Source organism: Pelodiscus sinensis, chromosome 3, assembly GCF_049634645.1.
Source record: "Pelodiscus sinensis isolate JC-2024 chromosome 3, ASM4963464v1, whole genome shotgun sequence".
Lineage (NCBI taxonomy): Eukaryota > Metazoa > Chordata > Testudines > Trionychidae > Pelodiscus > Pelodiscus sinensis.
Genome location: NC_134713.1, coordinates 93,727,883 through 93,744,025, shown reverse-complemented (window position 1 = coordinate 93,744,025; position 16,143 = coordinate 93,727,883). Strand labels below are relative to the sequence as shown.

General features: G+C 42.8%; 1 protein-coding gene across 6 annotated transcripts in view; it reads right to left on the bottom strand.

The window, feature by feature from the left end:
• Nucleotides 1–16,143, bottom strand: part of ENPP3 (ectonucleotide pyrophosphatase/phosphodiesterase 3) — a 74,831-nt gene that overhangs the window by 41,175 nt on the left and 17,513 nt on the right. For all 6 annotated transcript variants that reach the window (XM_075924190.1, XM_075924185.1, XM_075924184.1 and 3 more), the window contains 5 exons: nt 11,396–11,493; nt 7,796–7,875; nt 7,039–7,158; nt 5,748–5,857; nt 512–577 (listed from right to left, as the gene is read on the bottom strand). In XM_075924190.1, coding sequence (XP_075780305.1) covers nt 512–577; nt 5,748–5,857; nt 7,039–7,158; nt 7,796–7,875; nt 11,396–11,493 — 474 coding nt within the window. The remainder of the gene's footprint in view (nt 1–511; nt 578–5,747; nt 5,858–7,038; nt 7,159–7,795; nt 7,876–11,395; nt 11,494–16,143) is intronic.

Genomic DNA, 16,143 nt, shown 5'->3' with positions numbered 1-16,143 from the left:
AGGAAATCCCATATGAGCACAATAAGGTAACTTTTTGACAAATGAGCTGAAGTCTGGATTACTCTGTATAATGTAAAATATTTATTCTTCCCACAGAAAACTCTTACTTCTTTGAAACACATATGTCCCCAAAAGAACAGGCTTTTTTCTCCCTGACTTTCTTCCAAGTGTTACTTGGATGTCTCAGAATTCATTAATACCAAAGAAAAAAGAAATGGTAAGCTAGCAAGAGACAAAACAAACCCCAGTGTATACATTCCCATTCAGATATGTACAGCCCTCCCTCATAGTTCAGGGACTTGGCTTACCTCTTTCATTTCTATTGCTCAATTGAGGAAGACAATAGGCACAGTCATAATTACAGCAACCCTTTATATACCAATAAATAATAACTGAGATAGCTAAATACAGCCTCACTTGTTTCATAAGATTATGAACATTATGTGAAAAATATGAGTGAAAATTCTTCTAGCATTTTTTAACACTGAATTGAATATTAGCAAGCTTTTACCTCTCAGATTTGGGACCATCAAGCCAGGTGAGTATTTCTGAAATTCTCTGTTGATATATAATTGATCTAAAAATGATAAATTAATAAAATAATTATATATTGTCAGCAACCATTTCCCAATACTTAAATATGCATTTTCTGACATCCAGGAATGCAAATGGTCCTGATAATTCATTTAGGACCTAAGAGTTGGATTTAAAAAGATATTAGGGATATGTTTTTGAATGTAAATGAATGAATGAGATACCTTACACTGTTTTATTTCCATAATATTTTAATTAAATGTAACTATTCTAATGACAGTTTATAAGGTTTGCAAACATGCTTAACTTTACACATGTACAAAGTTAAACAGGTATGTAAGAGTTTATAGGTTCAATGATTAAGTTTATGAAACAGACACATCTATCTCAATAGGTAAGAAAAACATTTCCTTTTACATATCACATATCTTCCAAGGGTAGGTACAGATATCAGAGTTGTGCTAGAGAAGGAGTGGGCACAGGGAGAAGAGAAGGGCAGGTGCAGGGGTCAAAGAGGAGGGGATAGAGGGCAGGTCCCCAAAGGGCTGAGGGGAGTGAGAAGGGCAGGAGCCAGGACAGCAGAGAAGGGTGAGGAATGGGGGTAAGCAGGCACCAGGGGAGCAGATGGGCTGAGGGGAGGGTGGGAGACATGGCAGCAGAGAGAAAAAGGAAAGGTTTATAATATATTTATTAATAAATTGGTTGCCACTGTGGTACACATCCAAACAAGTACACATTAACTCAGTACTGGTGCACAAGACACAACTCAGTCCGCTCATGGGTGGAAAATCATAGGGGGAATGCTGATCAGCACATCTGAATTATTACTTTCACATAGCCCATAGACCAAGATCCAGGACCATGTAGCTTTGTAAGTTCCAAATTTTCTTCCCCAATATTAAAAATTTCATTTTCAACTATTGTGGTCCAGAGAAATATACAGTGTAACAAGCCTGACATGAAAGTCTTGGTACCACTCCAAGTCCTCTTTCCACTTGACTTTCCAAGAACTCAGTTTGACTCCAGACTTCATTAAACAGATGTCTTTATTTAGCATATAGCAATGCAGGAGATGGATCGGGATAAATCATAGATTAATATTTACACAGAAATCCTCTCTTTTATATACACTGACGCATCTCATTGCATTTACTACATACTTCATCAAACATTTTTGGACTGGCTTAGTTACTCTGAAGAAACCTCTTTGTACAGCATCGTGGTGGCAGCTTTCAAAAATGTTGGTGGTGCCCAGAATGCCCAGAGCCTGCACCCCTCCCCGATTCAAACTCTTCCCCTCCCCATCCCATCCCACCTTCCTAAGGCTCTGAGAGACAGTTGGATGGGAGAGGAGCAGACAGGACCATCCCTAGATTGAAGCAGGGCTTAAGGCAATCCCCCTTCCAGTGCCCAGGCACGGATTCAAAAGCAATCCCCCCATAAGCCACATCTCTACTCTTCATCCCCATCTCCATCCCACCCCCAAGCTCTGCCCCATTCCCTCACCAAAGCTTCCTCCTCTAAGCAATAGAGATGTAACCCTGTTAGTCTGGTCTGCTGAAACAAAAGACAGGACTATGCAGCACTTTAAAGACTAACAAGATGGTTTATTAGGTGATGAGCTTTCGTGGGCCAGACCCACAATTTGATCTGAGGAAGTGGGTCTGGCCCACAAAAGCTCATCACCTAATAAACCATCTTGTTAGTCTTTAAAGTGCTGCATAGTCCTGTCTTTTGTTTCCTCCAAACAACACAATCTGGGTGATTACCTCCCCTGCAGTCACCATGGTGGCAGGAATCAGAGCAGCCCAGCAACCTGCTCTGCCATGCTGCCCTCCCCCAGCCCTCTGCTTCTCTGTGGTGGCCGAAAGTGGAGCACCTTGGAGCCAGGGCATTTTGCTTCCTGCAGTGAAGCAGAGCAGAGTGGGCTGAGAGAGATCAGGACTGGTCCTAACCAATTGGCAGCCCCGGGTGAGAGCCTGGCTCACCCATAGGGTTGCCAGATGGTTTCCAAAAAAAATACCAGACAAAAATTTGTCAAGCCAAAAAAAAAAAAAATGAGTAACCAGGGAAACCTAGGAGGAGGATTCGGGAGGTCGGGCCGAAATGTGATCACATCCCGCCCCTAAGACCGGCTCTGTCAGTGGCCTCAATCAACCGTGTAGTTCACCTGACCCTAAGACCAGCTCTGGGTGTGGTGGAGCAAAGCAGGCTGCCGGGTCGCCCCAGATCCCACCAGCACACTGAATGCAGGAGGCTGGCTCTTGCTGCTGCCCTGTGCTAGACCCCTCCCCCAGGTACTTCCCTGGGACCGGTTTATAGAATCATTGAGTAAGCCGCTGCAGGAAAACACACACACAAATCACAGGGACAGTTCTGGGTGTAGGCTCTGGGAGGGAGCTTGGGGTTTGGGGTGCAGGAGGGGTGCAGGCTTGGGGAAGTAGCTTGGCTGCAGGTGTAGGTCTTGGCTGCAGGAGCAGGCTCAGGGAAAGGATATGGATACTGGCTCTGGCCTGAGACACAGGGTGGGGGGTCTTGGGTGAAGGCTCTGGAGGAAGTGGAGCGTACAAAGGTGTTGGGAGTTGCAACACTTATGTGGGTCACCCCACTTCTGGTAATGGGTCTTTGGATGCACTCCCCCCTCCGCCTGGCCCCTGACCCCACTTGCCACCCCAGGGTGATTTAAAACACCTGTGCGGCCCCGTGCGGCAGGGTTAGAGTGACTTCTGGACACTCACTCACTCCAGCAGCTGGAGCTGCTCACTGAGGGTACGTCTAGACTACATGCCTCCGTCGACGGAGGCATGTAGATTAGCCAGATTGGCAGAGGGAAATGAAGCCGCGATTAAAATAATCGCGGCTTCATTTAAATTTAAATGGCTGCCCCACTCTGCCGATCAGCTGTTTGTCGGCAGATCGGGGCAGTCTGGATGCGCCGCGCCGACAAAGAAGCCTTTCTTGATCGGCACAGGTAAACCTGGTTTCACGAGGCGCGTCGCGTCCAGACTGCCCCGATCTGCCGACAAACAGCTGATCGGCAGAGCGGGGCAGCCATTTAAATTTAAATGAAGCCGCGATTATTTTAATCGCGGCTTCATTTCCCTCTGCCGATCTGGCTAATCTACATGCCTCCGTCGACGGAGGCATGTAGTTTAGACACACCCTGAGACCTCCCCCTCCCCCTTCCACCTATGCAGGAACTCACATGCTGGCAGCCAGGTTAAGCAAGTGGCCGGAAGCCACTTTAACAATGCAGTTCTACCGGCGGAGCCAGAGCACGTGAAGGGCATATGCAGGGGAAGGCAGGGGAATGATAGGGGCAGGGAGTACAGGCAGGCAGGTATAAGTTTTGATGGAAATCTGCAGTGGGCCAGGAATATTCCTAGTGCTGGGGCACCATGGGCCCATATAACTCATTAGCTAGGTGCAACATGCTCTGTTCATGCAGTGTCTGTGCTCTGCCTACTCCTTATCTCATCTTTATATTACATTACCAGCTTATCATATTCATTATTAGATTGATTGTAAGTGATTCCCTTCATCTGGCCTTTCATATCTATGCTAGCTCAGACATCCTCTTGCTTATCTTCATAATCCATTTAATTAGTTAGCACAAACATTCTGTTTTCAGCCTGCTTATATATTAACCTCCCTAATCTCATCTTCCAATAAATGAGACATCCCCCATGTTCAATTATTCATGTCGACTTGGGCATCTCTACAATATATCCATTTCCTATAAAACAATAAGTGTGGAAAACATTGGCCTGTTGTGAAGATATTATGTGAGGATTCTCATTGTGAAAAAAAAATCAGAGACAATACAATATATTTTGTAGATTTGCCTGGAATATTTTTGTGTGTTTTTGCTGGCTTGTTGTCCAATGGTAAACTGCCATTTTACTATAGATTAAAATTTTCAAAGTGATAGTGATGCCCATTAATTTTAGTCATTTGAAAACCTCAGCTTAAAATGTTAGATTCATTGTAAAAGCAGGATAATTTGATACCCAGACAAGAACTTCTTCAAGACAAACCCAAAAGAGAAAATAACAGAATTCCACTTGTTATTACCTACAGTCCACAACGCAAACGCCTCCAACGCATTATACACAATCTACAACCCATCTTGGAAAATGACCCCTCACTCTCAGAAGCCTTGGGGAAAAAGCCTCTTCTCACTTACAGACAACCCCCCAACCTGAAGCGAATTTTTTCTGGTAACCATGCTACACAACCATATCATAAGCATCCAGGAACCTACTCCTGCAATCAGCTGCGGTGCCAACTCTGCCAACCTATCTATACAAACGAATTCATCACTGGAGCCAACAACATAAACTACCAAATCAGAAGATCACTTAACTGCACATGCAGTAATTTGATCTATGCCATCATATGCCAGCAATACCCCACTGCTATATATATTGGACAAACTGGACAGTCCCTATGGGAAAGAATCAATGGACACAAATCAGGTATTCATAAAGGGAACATACAGAAATCTGTTGGGGAACACTTCAATCTACCTAATCATGCTTTAAAAGATCTTCAGGTGGCTGTCTTGTCACTAACCAATTCTACTAGTCAAATACACAGAGAGACGTTGGAATTACAATTCATCCACAAATTCAGTTCTCACTCTGATGGCCTCCTCAATCAAGATAACAGATGCCTGGGACATTATCAATCTAGCATTTAATGAAGATGCCAACAGCTCTTTTTCTGTGTAGATTCTTGCGTCAGTACCCTTCCTCTTTAACTGCTATCCTATCATCCTTATCTGCTTCTTTTAACTATCCATTCTTTAGGTGCTTATAGATTACCAGTTCTACCTGTTTGGTTTCCCCTTTCATATTTTCATACCTTCTGCTCCTTGTTTCCCAGCCCCTTCCTCCTTCTCTCTTCTCCCCTATTTATTTTGGATCTGCACATCCTAAACTCAAAACTCCGGTCATGTGAAGAAGTGGACTGTGCCCACGAAAGCTCATGATACCATCTACATGTTTTGTTAGTCTATAAAGTGCTACCAGATCATTTGTTGTTTTTTAAGTTTTATCCTGTACAGACTAACTCGGCTACCTGCTGATGCTTTTAATAATTAGTGTCTGTTTCTCAGAACTTCGTAACTAGTTCTAACACTTCCTGTTTATTAAAAAAAAAAACCAATTGCCACATTGCAGCTGAAGATTTTTAACTGTTCTGAAACTTACTTGTTGTACATTCTGTATAAATTGGGATATGTTCCATTAATAGGTACATCTGATCCAGGCCAAAAGAAGGTGCCAGCCTTCAAATTCTGATACATTGCTGTGAGCCAGATCTAGGTAGAGGACACAAATATTTTATTTTAAGCCATTCTCACTACTGCATAAGCAGATACAAGACAGTAGAGACGAGCCAAAATACAGATAACTAAAAAATGCTCTCCATTTGCATTTTTCTGTGTTTCTTTCACCTGCCCTACTGTTCCCTATTATAATGTTTTGTGATCTTATATATTATTCTTGCTTACAGGCTTTGAAGGAGAAATGTACAGGATTGAAGTTGGGATGTTGCCCTCTATTGGTTATTCACAGCTTAAAGAAAATTGGGGTATTTCTATAATTGATGCCTAATGGTGGTGATCTTTTTGTTCCAATGATAAAGGCCTGTGGATTTGGTTGTGAAGAACGAAGGCCCAGTCTAAATTCAGCAGCAGGTACATATTTGTTTTATTATAGAAAGGGGATACATATTCCATATTTAGGATTTCAACAAGTCTTGTCTGAAGGCTGAGTGGATTCCTCATGAAATAACAACAATTATATATTTTTGCAATTTGCTGTAATTGCAATGTGCACAGCCAATGTTTTGTGCTGGATTTATATTTTGAGATTACCAGTAAAAGAATAATATCTATTTTAGATCAGTGCTAAAGTTATTGATTTGCAATGAAATATGCAATATTTATACTTCAGAAAATTCTTTGTTTATAACACAGGCAGTGAGAGATTTGTGATGTCTCAATTGCACATTTCCTTGCTTTGTAAATTATGTGAAAGGTAAGGACTCTTGTCCCTCAATAGCCTTGAACTGTTTGTTTGTTTTAAATAAAACTTAAGTTGTCACAATAGACTTTCAGACCTGATGTAAGGAGTTACTATTGCAATTTGTACAGCTAAGTCCAAGGAACAAACTCTAATAAAACTCCCAATCATCTCGGTGGTGCCAGCATTTTACTTTCAGTCTGAATATGGGCCAATATATTTTAAATTTGTTCACAAAGTATCAGTGCAAGATAAAGTTTTCAGATACAGAAAATAATTCATCTGTTAAAGTTCAAACAGCTTTTTCTCCAGTGCTAATGGCAAACCATCCATGAAGAAATCAGCAATATACACAGTCGGATATGGACTCTGGAGCCATTTGATTAACTTTGATATTGCACCGTTTGATATTTCATGCTTTGACATGAGCAAATCTATGGGCTAAGACAAGCACCATAGAAAGAATAATACTTACTGGCTGTCCTTTCCACCAAACAGGGTTGAATTTTACCTTCCCAGAAAGCGAGAAACTCTGATTCAAGTTGACATCGTACATACTGTTGTCAATGATACCATGAGATTCTGGATACAAACCCTAAGAATGAAAATAAATTAAGGTGAAATATTTCTGTCTTTCTTAAAATAAAATGAAATGTATACTATGTTCCATTATAGATGAACACAGAGGTCAGGGACGAAAAGATTTATTAGATTACATGTCATCTTTCTATCTGCCAACAAAGAATTCACCTTCCATATTTTCATCCCAATTTCACTTAATTAGTAAAACTAATATGACACATGAAATCTGATGTGTCTGTAAATAGGCATGATGGAACTCCACTGGTTACATATAAGTAGCAAAACCAGTATCAATATGTAGCCATATTCTGGCTGAAAGCAGGACCCTGTTATGCAATCTATTCTAATGAAGATCAGGAATAATCTGTCCAGAGGGCTGGGCATAACCACTTCTGCTAAGAAAGGCAGCATATTTATGTGAGCATTTGAATTACGGCCCCTTCCTCATTGGCTGCTCTCTGACATGCCCCTCTATGGTTCTTTATCCTACTTCTCCCTTATTGTTACTCTCACTGTAAGGTCACATCTAAAATGAAACTGTTAGCTCTTTGGAATAGGAACTTCCTTTTTTGTATTTGTCTGCCAAGTTACCTAACATTTTGCAGCCTATATAAATAATGAGGAACAAAAAATAAAAAATTCCCACTTACCGTGACAATAGTATAGTGGTTCGGGAAGGTTTTGGTAGGGTAAGCAGCTCTCATGTACTTTGAATGTGTGCCACATGTTTCTGCAACAAATCATGCTGAATGATTATAAGATTACTTCCCAAACAACTAATGTTGAAAATTAGAGCTGGTCACAAAACATTTCAAAATGACATTTTTCACCAGATCCAGTTTGTTTAGTTCAAGGTTTCATATTCCTCATTTGCAAATGTTCAGATAATCTAAGGTACTTTTACAGGCCTGTTACTGTAGAACCTCACAATTTATAATGTCACAATACTCCTGTCAGGCAATAGCCCCATCTTAAAAATCTGAAATGGAGACAAATGCACAATGGCTAAGTGACTTGACCAAGGTCACAGGCAGCCTGGCAGAGCAGGGAATTAAGCATGATCTTCCAAAGCCAAGATTTAGTGACCTAACCACTGGACTATCCTTTCACAATAGTCACTTCCCATGCTGTGTGACTGCTTACTGAAATCCAACTTCATTCTGCAGTTTAAAATGTTTCTATCACTCAGTCAGAGATCACAAAGAGTTTGAGGTTCAGTGATCCACCACACTACATAAAATGCAAGTAAACAACCCATAGGCTGAAAACTGTTCATCCAATATGGCAAATGCTAATAAAAGGCAAAAAATATATAGTGGATTAATCAGGCTCAGTTTGCAAATAATTCACATACAGTGAAAAGGGCTAAATTCATAATGAACATTACCTGTAATTAATTGTTTGACTAGCTCTATTGAATATAATATCTAGGTTTCCTGGCCTAAACTATTAAAAATAATCTATGGAATTGGTGGGGATGCAAGGATTGATCCCCACAAGCTCTCAGGTTCATGATAATAGCATGAGAAGTGGTAGCAATTTTTTTTAAGTTCTTATATTATTATCTATTGATCAACAGTAGTCAACAAAGGCCTTCTGATCTACAGAGGTGCTAGTGTCACTGATAAGCCTTCTAGTACAAAATGAGTTTATTTTTCATGTTTTCTTCTTAATTCTTTCCTAAATGTACTTTCTTATGTAATTAAGCACTATAGTTGCTGCACAAGATGTATGGAACCTGCTGGGGAAAAGAAATAGTCCTTGAGGGGAATTGATTCATGATAGAAAAGTTGGCGCACACACTGTGCAGCAGCAGTCAAAAAAGCAAACAAAATGTTAGGAATCATTAAAAAGAGGATAGAGAATATCTTACTGCCTCTATATAAATCCATGGTACTGCGTACAGATGTGGTCACCTCATCTCAGAAAAGATATATTGGCACTGGAAAAGGTTCAGAAAGGGGCAACAAAAATTATTAGGGGTTTGAAATGGGTCCCATATGAAGATAGATTTAAAAGACTTGGACTTTTCAGCTTAGAAACGAGGAAACTAAGGGATGATATGATAGAGGTCTATACAATCATGACTGCTGTGGAAAAAGTGAATAAGGAAAAGTTATTTACTTATTCCCAAAATATAAAAACAAGGAGTCTCTAAATGAAATTGATAGGCAACAAGTTTAAAACAAACAAAAGGAAGTTTTTCTTCACTCAGCACTGTCAACCTGTGGAACTCCTTGCCAGAGGATGTGGTGAAGACTAGGACTTTAACAGGGTTCAAAAAAGAACTATATAGCCATTGGTGGACCTAACTTGCATGAATCTATTAGCCAGGATGGGTAGAAATGGTGGCCCTAGCCTATGTTTGTCTGGAAATAGCTGATAGGAGAGGGATCACGTGATGATTACCTGTTATATTCCCTCCCTCTGGGGCATCTGGTATTAACCACTATCAGCAGACAAGATACTGGGCTAGATGGACCTTTGGGCTGTTCTTAGTCCTATGGCCGTTCTTAGGTTCTTCTGTTCTTACGTTATGTTCACTATTATATCTTCTCTCATATGTAAATAAAGGGTTTCCTCCTTCCACTTCCAGCTGCTAATGTGAGAAACAAAGTGTGTGAACGCACAAGCCACTATTAATGTTAAAAGCAGACGAGTGTAACTGGTGAGCATTTAACAGTTAACCAAACCTTGCAATAGTCCCTGTTTGAAATACTCTCCTGGAATCTAGATATTAACATTTCTTTCATTCCACTAGGAAAGACACATTTTCCTTAATTCTGTGCCAAACAGAGATTGAAATAAACTTGCACTTTTCAAGAAATGAGATATGAGCTGAATGCTTTTCTTCTGCTGATTCAGCAACAGCAAATCATAAAACACTTATGCAAGGAGACAGGTCAGTTTGCTCATTAGTCAAAGTTTTATTACTCTCTAACAGCCCTTGTCATATTTAATAGATTAGGCACAAAACAGATACTTTTGTTTATCTAATTACACTGAGGCTATGTCTACACTGCAGGCTTTTTGCATAAGAAGCTTTTTGCAGAAGAGATCTTCCGCAAAAACTTCTTGCACAAAAGCGCGTCCACACTACAAAAGCACATTGCAAAAGCGATGCGCTTTTGCGCAAGAGATTGTCTACACTCCATGGATGTTCTTGCACAAGAAAGCTCTGATTGCCATTAACAGAGTGTCCATCAGAGTACCTGTGCTTTTTCTGCAAGAAACCCTTGTTGAGCGTCCACACACACCTTTTTGCTCTTGTGCAAAAAGGAATTATTCCTCATAGAAAGAGGTATACCTATTCCGCAAAAATCCCTCTGTTGTGCCGTTCTACTGTAAATTTTCTTGCGTAAAAATGCACTTGAGATGTGGACACTCCTTGGGTTTTTACGCAGAAACCCTGTAATGTAGACATAGCTTTAGTGGCTTCCAGCAACAATAGCAAGTTTTTAAATATATAACATAAATACAGTATCACCCTATCAGTTTCAGAGTTTGGATATTGTGGGTGAGAAGATGAATGAATTGAATCCTAGGGACATTAGAAGCAATGAGGATTTGATTCTAAAGTTTTTCCATGAAAATCATACTCTATTTACGTGCAATTTTTGAAAACCCACTACAGCAACATGCAGATGAACTTCAGGGAACTGTGAATTTTTCAGGATTATGGCTATAATAACTAAGCGAATCAGTATATTAAAGTTAATATTTAATAAGTTTGAGTGCAGTAATTCATGATATTTGATGTATATTTAAATATGCATCTAAGAACAGAACAAAATTCATGACAAAAAAAAGATCCTTTTTCAGTGACATTTCACTGTTACACAATTCATTGCTCTTTAGTATTATAATTTAAAAAGACAATAAGTGATGATCCTTTCAATATTTAATTACAACTTACAGAAATTTACTATAATGGAGGAAAGAAAATGTATTCAAACTTCCACTGGAACTTTTTTTCAGCCTCATGTTATATTTGAATGAGTGTTTCACAATATTTATTTAAATAAAATTTGAGGCTAGAGGCCAATAGTGATGGCTACTAATCAATGGATGATTACAATTAACTCTAATGCCCAGATTAATCCTGAGAAAATGATAGAAGAGAGAACTACTATGAATATTCCTCTAGTTGACGAGGGAGCCACATGCATAAATTAGTGGAAGAAGGAACTGAAGAAATTGGCAACAGGTTCTGGTTTTTTTATATTATTACTGTTTTCTTGGTAACTTACTGAGTTTTTCGATATTTGGTAGCAAAGAACTCCATGTTTGCAAATATTCTGCTCTAAAACCATCCATCGAAAAAAGGATAAGTGGTGGCAAATCAAACCTGCAAACAAGTGGGAGTTTGTCATCAGAAAAGAGTTTTAGATACATTCTACGGAATGTCAATAGTGTCACCCTGGAAGCCAAAAAGAGACGTTCCCAAATATCTTTTTTTACAAGTTTATAATCCTTTATAACAATCAATAATTATTTTAAAAAGCAAGGGAATAAAAGAAAGATTATTTACATTAGCTTTCAAAAGTGGGCTAATCAAACAGCTGCAGGAGTACACGAATAGGAACAACTTAGTACATTTAGAATTTAAGAAAAACAACTTACTGGTTTTTATTTTAAAACAAACTATAACTATTAACAAATAGATGGAGAGCCAAATTAGGTGGGAAATACGACTTATGCCAGAGTCTGAATTTGGTCCTTTGTCTCTCAACATAACCGGAAATCCTCTTCCACAAAGATGGTTTGAATATTCTCACAATTACTCCTAAGGTAGGCTGACCAGACAAAGTGTGAAAAATCAGGACAGGGGATGGAGGCTAGTAGGTGCCTATATTTTTAAAAGTCCCAAATTTGGGGACTGTTCCTAGTAAAATCAGAATATCTGGTCACCCTACCCTTAGGAAACTTTTGTCATCCATCCTGCATCTTGGGGAGGAATGAAGTTTTCTGGTGAAGGCAAGAGGATTTGTGTTAATGCTCTCCTGATTTTCTTTCTGAGAGTTTTAATAAGCAGTCCAAGTTCTTCCCACACCAAATCCTTCCACCACAATCACTGAGCTGGAACAGACTTTCTCAATATCTAGCTGAGCTTGATCAGTATTACCAGGGCAGTTTAGCCTTTAGTATAAAGCATAAAAGCTATAACTCTAGCTCTGGGTGAGTTAAGTCAATGTAGTAGGTGTGATGGTAAGATACAGGCAATCCCCGAGTTACGCGGATCCGACTTACGTCGGATCCGCAGTTACGAACGGGGTTCCTCTCCCTGGTCTCCAGCAGACCAGGGAGAGGAAGCAAAGCGGCGGAACACGTGGGCAGCGGACAGGGCTGTCCGCTGCCCACGCGCTCCGAGGCTTGGCTCTGCTTTGCCCTCCCCCTCCCCCTGGTCTGCAGACCAGGGGGAGGAGGGGGGGGCAAAGCAGAGCCAAGCCGCGGAGCGCCCGGCCAGCTGACAGCCCAGACGCTTCTGGGCTGTCAGCTGATCGCGCGCTCCGCGGCTTGGCTCGGTTTGGCTCTGCTTTGCTCCCCCCTTTCCCCTGGTCTGCAGACCAGGGGGAGGGGGAGGGCAAAGCAGAGCCAAGCCGGAGCGCGCGATCAGCTGACAGCCCAGAAGCGTCTGGGCTGTCCGCTGCCCGCGTGTTCCGCCACTTTGCTCCCCGTCCCCCTGGTCTGCAGACCAGGGGGACGGGGAGCAAAGCAGAGCAAAGCCACGGAGCCCGAGGGCAGCAGGACAGCCACCGCGCGTCTGGGCTGTCCCGCTGCCCCCGTGCTCCTCGGCTTTGCTCCAGACACCTGTGGTACAGCAGCTGGGGCGCTGCCAGTTGGTCCCGTAGCACCACTCTGGGCGTTACTGGACCAACCGGGCAGCACCCCAGCTGTTCTGCCCCAGGCGTCCTGATTCAGCCACTGCTGGTCAGATTCAGCAGCGGCTGAATCAGGACGCCTGGGGCAGAGCAGCTTGGGTGCTGCTGGGTTGGTCCAGTAGCGCCGAGGAGCGGCGCTACTGGAGCAACCCAGCATCACCTAAGCTGCTCTGCCCCAGGCGTCCACAAGTCAGCTGCTGCTGAAACTGACCAGCGCTGACTACAGGAAGCTCCTGCCCCGGGCTTCAGCCGCTGATCAGTTTCAGCAGCAGCTGACTTGGGGATGCCTGGGGTTCTTAAGTTGAATCTGTATGTAAGTCAGAACTGGCGTCCAGATTCAGCCTGTTGAAACTGATCAGTTTCAGCAGCGGCTGAATCTGGACGCCAGTTCCGACTTACATACAGATTCAACTTAAGAACAAACCTACAGTCCCTATCTTGTACGTAACCCGGGGACTGCCTGTACATAAATTCAAGCTTCCAGACGACAAAAAAATCTCTGTGGTTAACTAGGAATTGACCATTTTCCTACCACATTAAATCTCACAGGATTAGTGAAAATAGTAAAAGCAGTAGGAAATGTTAATTAATAAGAATTATAAAATTGTTTTTAGTAATATAGGGTGACAAAGGTGGTACCTGGTGCTTTCAGTCCTGCATTTCAGCCATATTTGGTAAAAAATATATTTTACAGTTTCCTTAGAAATATTTATATCTAGGAATGATATAAAGAACACCATTTTGGCTAAATTAGGGATCTGCACATATGGGACCTAAGAAAAATTAAATTAAAATATTTATAAAAGAGCATAGTACTCCATATATAAGCCCTCTCCACATTAGTTATTGCTAGCAGAGTTTCAGCACAATTAGGGTAAGTTTAGACTGCAGGGGTTTTCCGGGATGAAAAACTCGCCTGCATCCAGGGAACGCGTTTGCTCTTCTGCTTTTTTTTTTCAGAAGAGCAAACGCACTCTTTCAGGGAGCCCTGTATACCTCATTCTACGAGCAATAAGGACTCCACCGAAAGAGGAGGTTTTCCCACCATTTGGCCCCATCTAGATGGGGCCAAATGGCAGAAAAGCCTCTTCCAGAAAAGCAATCGGAAAAAGCTATGCAAATAGTGCAGCACAATTTGCGTAGCTTTTTCCAAAAAAATGCTATAGTGCAGACCTAGCCTTACTCTGTTTCATGCTGATTGCAATTAACTGTTTTCAGACTAATATACTAATTTTGGGAATCGCCTGTAAGCCCATTTGCTATCATGAATCTCAGTGAAAACACCCTGTCCTACCATGCTAATGAGGAAACCTGATAGCAGCAGCTGCATTTCAAATAAAGTTGTAGTTAATATATATTCCTGATCTCAGCCTGAGTCCAAACAAGGTTTTAAATAGAACTGTGATTTTAGGAATTTAGAGGTGGGCAATAAAATGGTGGCGTTTTGCTAAGGTTAGCCCCTGGCAGGCCGCCATTACTATGATTACCTGTGCCTCCACAGGTAAGGGACCACTGTTACCAGCCAATGGGAGTTGGAGGAAGTGGCGTGGTCTAGGACATTGCTTCCTGCAGGTGATTTGCGGCCATGAGGACCTGAAATCACTCATACTTGCGGAGGCACAGGTAAATGTAGCAGTGGCGGCCTGGCAGGGGCTAACCCTAGTGAAACAGATGTGGCCCATGGGCTGGTATTTTCCTACCCTTGCTCTAGCCTATGAATATGTGTTTGAAATGGGGCAGATTGTTAATCTAAGAAGTATATTTTCACAGTGTATGCACCATACCCTTGCATGAAGAAATCATTGAACTTTGGAAAGAGACTGTACTACTAAAAGTGTACTTAATTATAAATCCAACTAAAGTTAGCTGCAAATCTCCTACATATTTGGGAGAGTTTGTCTGAGTGACTGTGTCTGTCCGTGTGTTAATTCAAGAACTCCTTCTAAACAGTAAGAGCTAGGACCACCAAATTTGGTATGTAGCTTCCTCTTAGCATAACTTAAAGCAAGGTCAGGGTTTAGTTGTGACGGGACAATGGGATGTGCATGTAATGTGATTGTTTCTCATAACATGGAAAGGGAGGGCTCTGCTAGCAAGGACAGTTATCATATATATATAGTAGCCCAGTGTCTTAGAGTCTGTAACGCTGAAATGCTGGCTGTTCCCTCTGGGGAGCCCGTGCTGCATGGGGAGTGCTGGGCCCAAACAGCCACTTGCTCCCCTGAGGCGGCTCGGCTGAGCCGCGAGGAAGTCAGCCGAGCGCCACAGCGGGAGGCGAAGGGGGGGCAGGGCAGTGACGTGAGGCATGACAGCAGCTCCAGGCCCCGCCCCCTGGCCGTGAACATCACCGCCCTGGCCCCCTTTGCCTCCCGCCGTGGTGCTCGGCTCATTTCTGCGCCGCTCAGCCGGGCCACCACGTGGGAGCAAGTGACGCAAGCAACCATTTGGGCTCCGCGCTTCCCATGCAGCATCCTGCCTCTCTCTCTCTCTCCTCTTCCCCCTCCTGTCTCTCACTCAGGGGACCGCAGAGCCCAAACAGGCATTTGGGCTCCGCACTCCCCATGCTTCATGGGGAGCGCGGAGCCCAAACAGTCGCTTGCGCCACTTGCTCTCCTGCGGTGGCCTGGCTGAGTGGCACAGAAATCAGCAGAGCACCAAAGCGGGAGGCGAAGGGGAGCGGGGCAGTGACATGAGGCTTGACAGTGACTCCAGGCCCTGCCCCCCTTCTCCTCCTGCCGTGGCGCTCGGCTGATTTCTGCGCCGCTCAGCCAGGCCACCGCGGGAGGGGGAGAGGGAGGGGGAGGGGGAGATAGAGGGAGAGAGAGAGATCTCCTGTCTTATGACGGGCTGATTGGCTAGTATTGTATAATGACCATAGAGGGGACAGCAAGGGGCCAGAGATGGAGACAGATACAGCTCCATTGGGCCAGCAGGTGCAAGGGTGGAGAGAGCTATCCATTATGTATTTGAGAGAGTTTGTCTGTGTGTCTGTCTGTCCCCTCCTCTGGGAGACATGCACCCTTCCCCTGGCTGTGCCCACTGGAGCTGCAGCAGCCATGGACAAGCACTACTCACCTGGCCTCAAGCTGCTGTGGTGAGGGAGGGCTTCAGTAGTC